Raw genomic sequence first — 14,032 nt, 5'->3', positions numbered from 1 at the left:
TATTATGTTTTTACACTCAGAGGCATTTGTAGCAGTTGCCTGTTTTATCCCTCCTCAAGCCATGTGGCTCTTTCCCATGTCTTTCCATCCTCTCAATGACTAGGCTTTAGTTCGTCAATATTTTTCAATTAAAAAAAGAAAGATTGATGTAGAAAACAGCAGGGGTTTCTATTTCAGCATCCTTTCTCATGGATGCTTATGGGGTTAGTGCATCTCTGTTCCTCTAAGGCTCTCTTCATTTCCAGCTGGATGAATCCCATGAACTAGGATGGCTGAATGTTCCCTCCCAGAGAAAGTGAACCTAAAGTGGTTTCAGAAATTCTAGGGCACACATAAGCCAGTGCAATGCCTCTATTATTATGAAAGTTGGTCCAAAGTGATAAAATCATGTGTTTGGATCTAACATTCTCCACAGAACTAAGACGCTAAGTGGGTTTGGTTTTTCCTTTTGGGACCAAATACTAAATGGGACTTGGCCCAGGTCTCTTACTGCCACTTCTTATACTGAAAGGGATGGGGTTTATATGAATAGTGGAGAACTCTTATTTGAAAAAATAAAATTAACCTGCAGTTCTGTGGTGAGTTGATTAGCAACAGTTATGACCACCTTCTTAATTCATTTCAAGATGGTTTCTCCCTCACTATGTCAAGAACAGTTTTCACCTCTATTCCGGTGACCCCTACGTTAATGCTTGGCAGTAACTCTGATCTCTAACTAGATCCAGCTACACACTTCACACTCCACTTGGATAAGCACCTCAACGGCACATGTTCAAAACTGAACTCATGATCCTCTTCATCCCACAGACCTAGTCGCTCCCTCAGGATTTCCTATTTCGAGGAACGGCTCTCCCAATGCTGAAAGCACCTGTTGTCCAGGACAGAAATCTGTCTCCTTTGTCCATTGCTGTATCTCCTACTCCTACACCCAACACAATGCCTGACACATAGATGGTACTTAGTATTTTTTTTTTGATGAATACTGAATAATTTTATGGGAACTCCCATTAAATTGGACTCTCAACTTCCTCAAAGACCAATGAAATGGATTATGGTTTATCCAAAACCCCAAGTGAATCTCTACTGCCTCTAAAATCCAGACTCTTTTCTCATGCCAAAGCTACCACTATTTACTCAAACAGCTGAATGCCTCCTAAAATCCCATCATTATTGTGCATCAACATGCAGTTAAATGAATGAATTGATTATAATTTTCTCTGCTCTACCAAATTTCTACTTCTCAAACTGTGCTTCATGAATATGTCACTGCTGGAAAATGAACACTAACTGCGCATTGAGGGCATTTAACAGCAAATTTGAGTGAAACGTTGATATCTTGATAGGAAAGATTTCTTTGAGCTCTACTAAGCATTTCTGAAAGCAAATTGTGTCAGCAGACTGAAATTACATACAAAATTATCTAAACTATTTTACATATGATAGTCACACTTTGCAGGAGATGAAGCTTTCAAAATGTAGAGGATGAAGCTGAATAATATCAACCTCTGGTTAATTACCTCCAATCTAAGTCTCTGCTCATGGAAAAAGGCATGAGATGCAACTATGGTACTCAATAGTGTCAGACTTCAGGTAAAAGTAGAGGATGCTATTACAGCCCTGGTCGCATACATGGGCAGTTGTGGCATTTCATCTACTATTTTAGAGACTCTCTGAGTACTTAATGCGATAAGGGATGCATTATTCCTCAACTTGGTCCATTACTTTTCTTTTCTTTGCATAGAACAAGCAGAGTAGGGCATACCTTGGAGTAACAAAGGAGGCTTCTTCTTATGCTGAGCTTTCCTTGCTCCAGACCACCTTAATTACATTAAACAGTTGTTGGTTAACTAAATCCGTCAGAGGTATACCACTAATTGTACAGCCATCACACCTTGAGGGCAAACAATGTAACTCCTCAGTCACCTGCTCTCTGATTGATCATTCTCAGTTCATGCTTTTGACTATTCAACAAGATCCTGAAAAATAAGTAATGAAACCTACATGTGAATTAGAACCCAGTAGAAAATCCTTCAATTCTAAAAATAAAAATCCAAGGTATTGTGTCCATTTGAATAATTCAAAAATTTTAAACAAGAAGTAAGTTTCCTAGATAGGATTAGGTAAGAGTACCCCTTCTCTATTTAGTTGGAATGTTGTCACATTCTGTCACTTAACTCCTTTCGAGGTCACAAATATTTCATAATAATAATAGCTAACATTTACTGAGCACTTACAAAGTGGCAAGTACCTTACTTAGATCGGGGTTTCTCAACCTTGGCACTACTGATACTTTGGACCAGATAATTCTGTTGTGGGACATGCATTTAGGATGGTTAGGGGCATTCTAGGTCTCTACCCTCCCCTACCCCACACCCAGTTGTGACAACCAAAAATGTCTCTAGAAATTGCTAAATATTCTCTGGTGGGCAAAACTGCCTCCAGTTGAGATCTAGCACCTTACATATATCAACTTATTTATTAATTCTCTAAACAGCTGCATGAGGGAAGTTCTACTTTCCATTGTATAGGTGAGAAAACAAGAGACACAGAGAGATTCAATAATTTATCTAACATCACACAGCTCCTAGAGATACAGCTGGTATTTGACAAAGGTAGTCTGACTCAAGAGCCCCAGCTCTTAACTGCTGCCCTAGAGACTTGACTCCTTTTTGACTTTTAGGGCTTAATGAAAAGAGACTTGTTGGATCAGAATCCCTTCCAGAGTTACTGAAAAGGAACTGTTTCAGCAATGAAGACTGATTCAGGGACTGAAACTGACTTGAAAATAAGAGGGGGAATAAGGTCTCCACCTTACTATGTATATCTGAGTCATGGTAATGGAAAGAAGACATTTTTAAAATGGAGCATCAACCACGTATAAAAAATCTAAAATCCCACAGCCTGGTAACTTTGTTCTTCTACCACCTAAATCATTTTTAGATCTAGGTAGAATAGATGCTTAATATAATTTAGGCACCTCCTCTCTTAACAGAAATATCTGGCCCACCAGCCAGCATCATTCTCATCATTAGATTCCCTCCTCTAATTGGAGATTTGTATCTTCCAATTAGAAAATTCATTTGCAGATGACCCTTATTAAAATGCTAATATCCACATTAAGCTCTGTTAGTCTTCGTTTAAGTAAATTAATCAAGTTAGTTAGTGAGTCATTTAGCAAGCCATTAGTAAGTAAATTACAAAACATAAAGTTCTCATGGCCCAGTCAGCGGCAGGGAAAATCTGGTTACAAGGTGTTTTGCAGGGAAGCTATACATAGGGCTGGTGGCACAGTGTAGGGCAGTACAAGATAAGCAAGGTGCTGGGCGGGGGACAGGTGGCCAGCAGTGAGAAGGCAGGGAGAGTCACATACAGGAAACCTTGCCTCCTTTCTGTCTTTCCCAGTTCCCTATTTGACAATCTCTGTCCCCCCTCATATTCCAGAGTTCTTCCCTCAAAATGCAGATTGGTCCCAGGCTATCCAAGAAAGCTGCACAGCAGACCTGTCACTTTATAGCAAACTATGAGGGGCTGAAAATCCCCGAAGTGGCATTACTCTTCCTTGAATCAGCTACTCAAACTGCCTTCTACTTGAATGATACACAGATTTCTACATGCAGGAAGCCTAAGCCTGAATTTGCAATGCACATGGCTTTTCCCTGGTCCTGGCTTCTACAAACATCTGTGGAACACAAAATTTCACCATCTTCCATGGGACAAGAGACACAGGGTGAGGGTGCTCCATGCTATCTTGTGCAGGCAGACACAAAGGAATTTCATTCCTTCTCCCCCTACTCAGTACCTCTAAATAAATGCAAGTAGACAACCACTCGTTTTCTTTGATCCAGAAAGTGTCAGTCACTACTTTAAAAGGCTTCCTATTTGGGGGTGCCTATTGTGAGAATTTTTCTTCAAAAAAAGAATGAAAGAATAAAATGCAACTGAAATTTAAACTAGGCTCCGTAATTAAGCACTTTAAATCTGCTCAAAATAATTTTCAAGCATTTACATGCTAACAGAAAACGTCTTAAAAAATATGAATAGACAAGAAAATCAGACCCAAGGTTCATAACTGATATAACAGGAAAAAATTTTATTGTAGAACTAGTAAAGGCCAATGATTAAAAAAAGGAAAGAAAATCATCATGCAGATTAAAAAGCTATGTTGGGTAGTTAATTGCAAAAGTGACCAGATAAACCTCACCTAAGCATACTGCAGTTATCAAGTAGGCTTAGAGGTGGAAAGCTGCCCTATATCTGATCAAACTACCTTGCCTTTTGAGAAAATCAGGGTGAAAGATAAGCATATACAAACTTGGATCTTAAAAAAAAAAAAAATTCTACTTATTATATTTTGCAACTATGATTTTTTAAAGTGGTGGCCTTAGGAAAATCTGCTTTGGCAAGCAACTGCAGAGGCTCCTGTGGAGAGGAAGTGAAAAGACTGGGCTTATATACAAGGGCTGCTGGCACATTCAAGGTGCAGGGGATAGTTCACAGAGTAAAATGTAGTCCTAAGTAAATGGGTTTCAGGCAATTTCAGTGTTAAGATAACATCATTAAGAGTAGAACAGATTGTGCTCAAACCCTGCTGTTTATAATTAACACGTTCCTTCCAAATACTCCAGGGTCCCTGGTAAATAGTCTTCTGCTCACATTCACCCAGACCAATCAGAGTATTTTCATCAGATTCCATGCTGGGCCAGCACCTGTCTGGACAAATCCAATAGAGCCAAAGAACTCCTCTCCCTGGCCAACTGAGTAGTTGGATGAACACAGCTTGGCTTAGTCATTGTCACAGTGTCCATATGGCTTTGAAGCTTGTTTTCACAAGAAATCATACAAGTATTTTATTATGTCAAAGTTCACCGTCCTATAAACAAAAACAGATAGTATGTTAGCATCCTCACCGCCTAGACTGCTCAGCTTTGTATGTATGATTCTGAGTATCACATGCAAAATAATTCACAACTACTGCTAAACAATCCTAAGATACTGTCAAAAGCATCATGATAGAATTGACATTATTTTTTGAAATGTCACTAGGAACAGAGTTTCTTTAAAAAGTTTTTTTCCCCAACGCATAAAGTTTGCTTTTCTAAAAAAAGGAAACGAAGTTAGAATTATCCAACATTCTGTATTTCTGTATTATACTACAGAAAGTTTGGATTTCATCTGAAAGCTATTTGCTTTTTGTCTAATAACCAGAATAAAGTAATTAGAGATGCAGAAGTATTTAAATCTTCTTTGCTTTTGAACATTGTTTATCTTCCAAAACACCTGTTTTATCATTACATAATGCATAGCTCATCTGTCCTCATTTGTAGTTTTCATTCTTTTCAGTCTTTTAACACTGGCTGACCTGTGTGTGTATTGTAACTAAATCTGTATGATACAAGAATACGATACAACAAACAGACGATGTGAATGTATATTTTTGTACTCTGATGGCAGGCAGAATAAAATAGCAGGAGACAGAGACATATAATTATTTTCCTTTCTCTAAACTCATTCTTCACTATAAATATTCAGACTTGGAGGTTTATTATTTGAATAAATGGTCAAAATAATTAGATATAATGATCTAGCAATAAGTATAAAATTAAAGCCTTAAAGTATTCAATTCTGCAAAAATAATCATCCATGTGAGAACAGCCTTTAAAGATGCACTAATTACATGCTCTTATTTATTAAACCATCATCAATTAGTGTTTTTGTCTATCATTTTGTAATACACTTTCTAAAAAAGTTTCTAAGCAAATGACTGACATATCAAATATTTTAAAAAATCTGGAATGGGGAACTATAGATACTGCTTATGAAAACACATTTTAAAATAGCTCAAATGAGATGCTATGGCTATTGTGGTACCTAATGATGGAATGAAGAGTACTTTAATTGTTTCATTACAATAGTGTCTCTCTGAAGAACACTAAAACTTTCCAAATTGTATAAAAACACTGCCAAAACAATTCTGTTATCATTAGCAGTAATAAAACAACTAAAAATAGTTACTAAAATAAAAACTTATCTCAGGCATAAAGACACAAAAGGTATGGTTATTATATCATAAAGCTGTTTATTTTTATGTGCTTTTCTTTCATTCAACTCTAGAGCCCCACCAAATTTACTAGTAACAAGGTACCACTAACAAACCGTTTTTAAAAAAATCATGAAAACATTTTTCATTATTGGTTGAAAAGATCTTTTTTAGAGGATTTTAGAAGGAAACAGAGATAGTAGGCTATTTTTAATCATAGGCAAAAAGGAAGGTTGAATTTGTATATCTCTCCAGGCACATTTCCCCACAATGATTTTGGGTCTTAAGGTTATAAACCTAAAGTGACAAGGTAAAGTGAACTTAATGTTAAGTTTTATTGTCTTTTGGATTTTTTTCTTTCTTTTTTTATTTTTATTTTTGCACTGAGTGGAAAAGAAAAAGTTTAGAAGAAGCTAAGATGAAAACAATTAAAATTCCCACACTATGGAACTAGAAGGCATTATTTGATAGACTACTACAAAGCCATACAAAATGATCAATATGAAGCCATTAAGTACAATATTAAGAGAGGTAAGGAGAAAAGAGAATTGCAACTATGTTGTGATAGCTACAGAGAAATGTTTGTATAATGGACTAGTACTAGAACATAAACAAATGAAAATACTGTGATTTGTTAGTGGTAGGACTCCTTCATCTTATCTAATAATCTATTAACACTGCAGCATAGTTTATGCAATAAACTTTTCTTTTTAGAATGAATGGACTGACTTAAAAACACTAAGCAATTTACACTAAAAACACTTTTTAAACACTTAAAAACACTAAGCATTTATAAAAGGTTCACTACATTCCATTTCTCTGCTTTGCCACTGGGAAGTACTCAAGCAAACTGAATCATACAGTTAAGATTTTTGGACTTTAAAAAAAACTAAATTAATTGTGAAATGAGTATGTAAGATCATTCCTCCAAGAAACATTTACTGCCCAAGATGTATGACTACCTTTCTCTATCACCCCTCCATCCCCCAGTATAAACAGGTGACTTACCCAACTGATCCCCACATATACTATTTTAAGACACAGCAGAATTTGATAGAATAACCACAGGGCAACATCAAAACTTAAATCACACATCCCAAAGATAGTTTTTAAATACTACAGGAGATTCTCTCTCTCATAGAACACAAATAATTATTTTCTAAAGTAAGCATCTAGAAAGAAATAGGATAAACAAAAATAATGTTGGTGGCACTCTGCCTAGGAGTAATTCTTAAACCAGAATTTAGAATACTTTAATACAAGTTAATTACATGGCATATATCTAAGGATTTAATTTTGCCTTTATCCTTTTATTTCACTTTGTTGATGCTTTTACTACATTGAAATACTTTTTTCTCATGGGATACTATTTTATTTCCTTTTACTTTTGTAGGCAGTTTGAGTTTTTCATTTTTAGCTTGGTCCTTCCGACAATTTGCAATCATACAACTTTAAGTTGCAATCTAAGTTATTTTGTAGCGTCTACCCACTGACTGTGGAGGGAAAAAATTAGAAACTTTAACTACCGTTAACATTAAGAACCACCCAGGGACAATGTTTAATACGCTTCTTGGCATCTGTCCTCTCCCATACTCTACACCTCCATATTCTGTGCTCCTTTCTGGAACCAGCCTCCTACTGCTTCTCTGTCCAGATCTTTCCACTGTTCCTCGGTCAAGAACATTCTCTATGTCCTCTACCTCTTCCATGAATGAATGGTTTTTTTTCTCTTCCAGGCTTAACTGAAAGTTGGCTCCCCCTGAAGGACCAAGCCTCTTCTTCAGATCTTTCCAATGAGGTTAGACTCTACTGTAGCCCAGGCAGTCCTGTCAGGTGGGCTTGGTGTCCCTGTGCAAAAAGCTCTGCTCCTCTGAGTTTCAGACCATTCCACTAGCCACCCTTTATCCCCCTGTCACCACCTCTTAGTCAGCTAATAATGCAGCACCCAGTTCAGTCTTCCTCTCCATCCCAAGATCTGCCTCAGCTTTAATGACTTCACTGCACACTATCCCTCTCTCTTACCTCCAGAGGAGACAACTAGTTCACAAACCTCTCTTTGCTTTCTCCTGATCTACAAATAATTACTGAGTATTATGTGCCAGGCACTGAACTATTAGCCCTCTACTGGCTTTACTTCCTTCCTTCCCTTCCTAGCTTAGACTCCATGGTTTGTCACTTCAAGCATTCATTTGCTAGCATCCACTGAATTCACCTGGCAAAACCCCAATCCTATGTGATTTCAATTACAGCCCTTTGCTGTCCCAGTACCTGGCATATGGAATGCTGTTGGAGAAGATCACAAGTTTCACAGATTGCTGCCACTGTAAATTCAAGGTCAAGAACCTCAGCTGGGCCCTCAACACTAGCATCAAGTTGCTTTCCTTGTCAGCACTTTCTCCCATTCCCCACAGCAGCTATTTCAAATATCCATATTCCTCTCAAACTGCTAGTACTTCTGTCCTTAGTCTCAATATTGCCTCCTCCTTTACAGGCAAAACAGAAGACATCAGATCAGACCTCCTTCAACTTCTTGCCACCAAATCTCCCAATTCAGTTCCATATGAATCCACCTTTTCCTCTTGTTATAATGCAAAGGGATTCCCCTCTCTCATCTAGGCCTATCTCTTTAATGTTTCTAAATCCCATGTTCTACACCTTTTCAAGGACTTTGTGCTTTAAATTAATACCTCTCTTTTGTATCATTAACTCTCCTTCTCTACGAGTTCTTTCCTATCAGCATTTAAATATGCTCAAATCTTTAAAAAATAACTACCTGCTCACAACCCCACAAACTGTTTAGTAGGTAATAATCCTCTCTTCCTCTTTATAACAAAAATATTCTAGAATGTAGGCACATGAGGATAGGATACAAATCTGTTATACTTCTTGCTATATCCCCAAAACCTAGCATAGGGATTATAATGGACAACACAATAAATCTTAAGTGAATAAAAAGCATTCTATTTGCTGCATCAACTTTCTTATAAATACTACTTAAATGCCCTATAACCTGACTTCTACCCCACTGTATCCCTGAAAGTGTTCTTGATAAAGTTACAAATGACTGCTTTACCATTAAATTGCATAGACTCGGCCTGATTTCTTGGCAGCAACTGACAATTTTGACCATTACTCCCTAGCCTTAGGTTTTTCTGCCTTTCTTGTATAATATACAACTTTTTATATCACTGTTTTATCCACTTAAGCTTGTATCATGAGTATTTTCCTGTGTTTTTATCCTTCAAAATTATGATTTTAAATAACGGCACAATGGTTTTTTTGTAAGAATATATAATAAATTACTGATCCATCCCCTTACTTTGGATATTTAGGTTGTGTCCTGTGATCTAATTGTTCATTCTCTGCCACGGGTGTCTGGAACTAGGGCTACCTACTTCATCTTTGTTAACTATCCTCGGGATCTCCGATCTCCACCAAACCTCAGTTTGGAATGAAACTCTGCCTCCTTAGTAGCTCCCTTCTTCTTGCTGCCCCCAGACTCAAGACCACAATTGTTCCCTTTCATCTGAAATTTTACTGCTAATCGTGATTTTTAAAAAACATGCAAAACTTTGGACATTTGGCATATATTAAGTTTAAAGTCTTGTGCTGGGTTTGAGTAAGGCAATGACTGACACAGTCTCTGCTCTGAGTTTCATGGACTTATACTGTAGGGAGGAAGTTCTAATTACTGAATTAATTATTTACGTAAAATAATGATAAGTCTCAGAAGATAAGGGGACCTGTATAACTGTTTATAGTGTGTGTGTGCAGGCGTGAGCGATGGGAGGTCATTGTATGTTTGAGATGGCTTCTTCAAGGAAGAGACATTTAAACTGAAATCTAAAGGTTACGCAGCAGTTAGCTAGATAAAGGAGAGGAGGAGTTGGGAAGTGCTGCATATGCAATGAATGGTGTATATGAAGAACTGAAAACAGCCAGAGCGGTTAAAGTGCAAATACCTAGGGGAGAAGATGTGCGTGGCAGGTGTGGCTGGGCATAAAGGCCGGGGCCAGGTCACTGGGGCCTCGCCGGCTATTTTAAACATTCTGTCTTTTATCCTAAGAGTTATGGGAAACTATTGATATTAAAGACTTTTAAGTAGGAAGGTGATATTAAATTTTTATAAGATCATTCTGGCAATAGTGTGGACAACAAATTATAAGGGAATAAGAGTAGACGGAAGACCAATTAGGAAGCTACCAGAGAAGAGATGATGGTGGCCTGGTCTAGAGGGCTAATAGAACAAATGACAAAAGTGAATGAATTTGAGATACAATAGGAGGGACTCAACAGGCTCAAAAGGACTAATGCTTGGATACTGGGAGTGTGGGAGTGAGAAATGTCAAAAATAACTCCGAGGTTTCAGGCCTGTGCAACATGGCAGACTGCAGTGCTAGTCACTGAACCAGGGAACCCTGGAGGAAAGCTGCATCACTCCTTTTTTGTTGGCAGGCAGAAGTAGAGGTAGGAATTCCTGAGTTCAGTTTTGGAAATACATTGATATAGGTGGGAAACATCCAATAAAGGTCAAGAATATTAGAAAAAAGGTCTGGCCTTTAAAAACTGGGGAGTAAGATCAGTGCATAGATAGATGTTGAAGCAGGGGTAAAGCTAAAATTACCTAGGAAAAAATATAATATGAAAAGAAAAAAGCACTCAAGGACCAGCTACATTTAAAGGTCAGGTGGATAGGATACATTGGCAAATGAGCTTTAGAAGAAACAGCCAAAGAATAAATATGAAAACCAGAAGACTGGAATCATGGGCTCTAGGAGAAGAGAGTTTTGAGAGACACAGAGAGAGAGAGAGAGAGGTCAACTGTGTTGGGTGCCTGAAAGAACAGAACAGAGAGTCTGAGGACTGCAAAAGGTTCTGGGGAAAGGGAGGAGATGGAATTCAGAGCAGAAGTGGAAGAAGCCACCTTAGTAAGAGGATCCCAACCTACTGATAAAGGAAAGACAGAAGATGGGCACCAATGTAGGTAGCTGAAGAAGTTCTCAACTGATAGTCTCGATTTAGTCCTGTGAAACAGTGAATGCTGAACAGAGTGAATACAGACATTAGGACTTGCGGTTTGAATAGAGTCGAGAATCTAGATTGAAAAGAAACCTATGAACCACGTGCTCTACTGTTCTATACATGAGGTGGAATGGCTGGGAGGCTGGTAGAAGATAATCAGTCATAAGGAGAAGAGGAAAATAGAGCCAGATTGCAAGAGTCTCAAACAAACCCACATTTTCACAAGAAACTGGGGGAAAGTAACAATCTAGAAATGGCAACAAGAAAAAAGGAGAGCACTTAACGAGCATCCAACCCTAAGGGACTGGGGTTTGAGAAAGTAAGAAGCTACCACTAGAGATAACTCTAGGGAAAGTAGTATCTCCAGGTAAGAATCAGGTTTTCATTAAGGCAGTGACGAAGAATATTAGGGAAAGAGAGAAGGATGGGGGAGGGAGGGAAAAAATGGCAGGTTAAATCATCAGAAAAGAAGTACAAAAACATCACTGGGATGGGAGGGGGGATGAGGGCAGATGTGGAAAGAGGGACGTGACTATTCTTTGGACACTGCCCATGGAAAGTAAGAAAGAGTAAACACATGTAACAAAGCAAGTTAGAGTTCCCAAGTTCTACGGCAAAATTCCAGGTCTACAATTCCTGCTCCCTTCTGAGGTTGTAAATGGAAGTGCACTTCTCTGGATGTGTTTATTATCAATGATGCTGTGGATTAAGCAACACACAGTTCAGTTCGGTTCACTGCATATTCATCATATGGGGCACTCACAAACCTGTCCTGTACATGATTATGATGGGGCACAACTCAACACATACACAGTCATGACAAAATCCCTGAAGTAAACACTCAGCATTCAAAAGTTATGCCTTTGACAGAGGCTCTTAGGATACAGAGTTTTAAATACCATTGTTTAGAAACAGAAAGTTCCTGCTTTATGGTCATGTGGAATGCATTCCAAAAAAGTTTCTGCTCAATTTCCTCAGTGTAAAAGTTTGCCCAGTTTTATCCTAACAACACATTTCAAAACCCTCATTTCAAGTTTCAGAGTCTACATGTCATCAAAATGTCTCAATACCTGCTTCATAGTATCACAGAACTTTTAATTCAGAAGAGACTTCGGGGCAGAGGCTGCCAACCTGTGGACTTCAGAAACTTCAAGAAACTGTAAAATTCATTAGAGGAGATCTGCAAATCCATACCTATGTCAAGCACTGGTTTTAGGCTGAATAATGTTCCATGCCTATATATTATTAATTTTGAAATATACATAAATACTTCCATGATTAATTTTAAAAGGATTTTAAAATGGAATCATCATATTCAAAAAGGTTGGGAAGACACTGCATTATGGCTTGTCTTGTTCCACCTACCAGACTACCCACACACTACCTCTTCTACTACAAGTCCTGACAAACTGTTATCCAGTTGCAACCATAATGGCTAGAACATTTTGCCTAACAGCAAGTACACCTCTTCATGAGGAAACGCGTTACATTTTTAGATAGCTTTCATTTTGACAGACATGCTTTCCTCCCTTGAATTTCTAATGCTCTAGAATTATCGAGAATTAGTTTCATCCATTTTGCACATGACAGCCTCTGAAATCTAGAGGTGGTTACCATATCCTTCCTAAGCCTTTTCTCTCACACCTTGCCCCTCACTCAGGGATGTGACATGGTTCCTCATTCTACTACTCTCCTGCCCCCTCAGCATGTACCCATTCATTAATGCCCCCTTTTAAAACTCCAAGCACAGCATAGCATACCACATTTGATCTGCCTATGGCAACACACAGTAGACCTATTATATCCCTTGAACAAGACACCAAGACTTTTAAAACCCTGTAGTCATCTAAAATACTTAGAACTTAAGCCAGGTCTCTTCCATCTTGTTTTAGTACCTATGAGGTTTTTTTTTGTTTGTTTTTTTAATTGAGGTAACAATGGTTTATAACATTATATAAGTTTCATGTGTAATTGTATTTCGACTTCTGTATACACTACAGTACATACTAGTTTTTTGTAGTCAACTGTCCATTAAATCCTACCTTGCTACTATGTGACCATTATTCCAGTCTGTTAAGGTCTCTCAGAATCTTGATTTTTTGCCATATAACATGTTAGCTAATTCTCCCAATTTTAGGTCATTTGTAAATTTGATGAGCGGGTTCATTCTACAGTGAAACTTATGCATTCTTGGCACTAAAATGACCTTTTCTTGCTTAAATGACTAATGACATTACATTAGAAAGACGATTAATTTTTATATTTAGTGTATCATTTATATAATTCAAGACATTTAAGTTAACAATTATTCTACACTTACCTAGCAATAGCTCTGATGAAGTCTAGAGATACTGTGCATTTGTATTTTGGTCCATCAAGCTGATCGTCATGGCCAACCAGGGTTAATAGCTGAAGAGTCACTAAAGAGGTAATCTAAAAATAAGAAAGCATTTTTATGAGAAAATGGTTTAATCAGATTACATGATGCCCTTGTTTCTGAAACATTTTATACTTTGATAAAGATATATAACTGAATTCACAAGAACATCTGCAAAGAATATGACTACTTCGAAATTTGTATATACAAATTTGTACATATGCTTAAAGTCTTAGTTAAACCAATGATCAACCTTTAAGGACTCCACTAGAGATAAATTTATTTCATTTAATGACACACACATGACTGCTAACCTTTAAAAACTATAAACAAAGGACATTCCTTCTCTCCATAAAAAATTTATGAAGTTTCTATCTAAATAGCTCAGAATAGCAAATCTGTACTCCCTTGAGAATTGCGCAGTTAAAATGTGAAAGTGGGCCTTTTTCAGAGTTGGCTAGCTGGTTAGATGAGATAAGAAATACATCCTTCAGACCGGGACTTAGTCTTCTTTTAAAACTGATCACCAACTAGGTAGTCAGGAAAACACCGGGTGGATTAATACTGGCAAAAGCAAAAGTGTATTTTGACAGGTC

General features: G+C 37.6%; 1 protein-coding gene across 1 annotated transcript in view; it reads right to left on the bottom strand.

The window, feature by feature from the left end:
- Nucleotides 1-4,114: 4,114 nt before the first annotated feature.
- ORC5 (origin recognition complex subunit 5) overlaps nt 4,115-14,032 on the bottom strand; it is a 72,112-nt gene continuing 62,194 nt past the window's right edge. Inside the window, exons 13-14 of the mRNA XM_061197620.1 lie at nt 13,380-13,492; nt 4,115-4,870 (exon numbers count right to left, since the gene is read on the bottom strand). Of these exons, the coding sequence (XP_061053603.1) occupies nt 4,825-4,870; nt 13,380-13,492 (159 nt within the window). The 3' untranslated portion in view covers nt 4,115-4,824. The remainder of the gene's footprint in view (nt 4,871-13,379; nt 13,493-14,032) is intronic.

This window comes from Eubalaena glacialis, chromosome 8, assembly GCF_028564815.1.
Source record: "Eubalaena glacialis isolate mEubGla1 chromosome 8, mEubGla1.1.hap2.+ XY, whole genome shotgun sequence".
NCBI classification, from domain to species: Eukaryota; Metazoa; Chordata; class Mammalia; order Artiodactyla; family Balaenidae; genus Eubalaena; species Eubalaena glacialis.
This window is presented reverse-complemented; position numbering and strand designations above follow the sequence as displayed.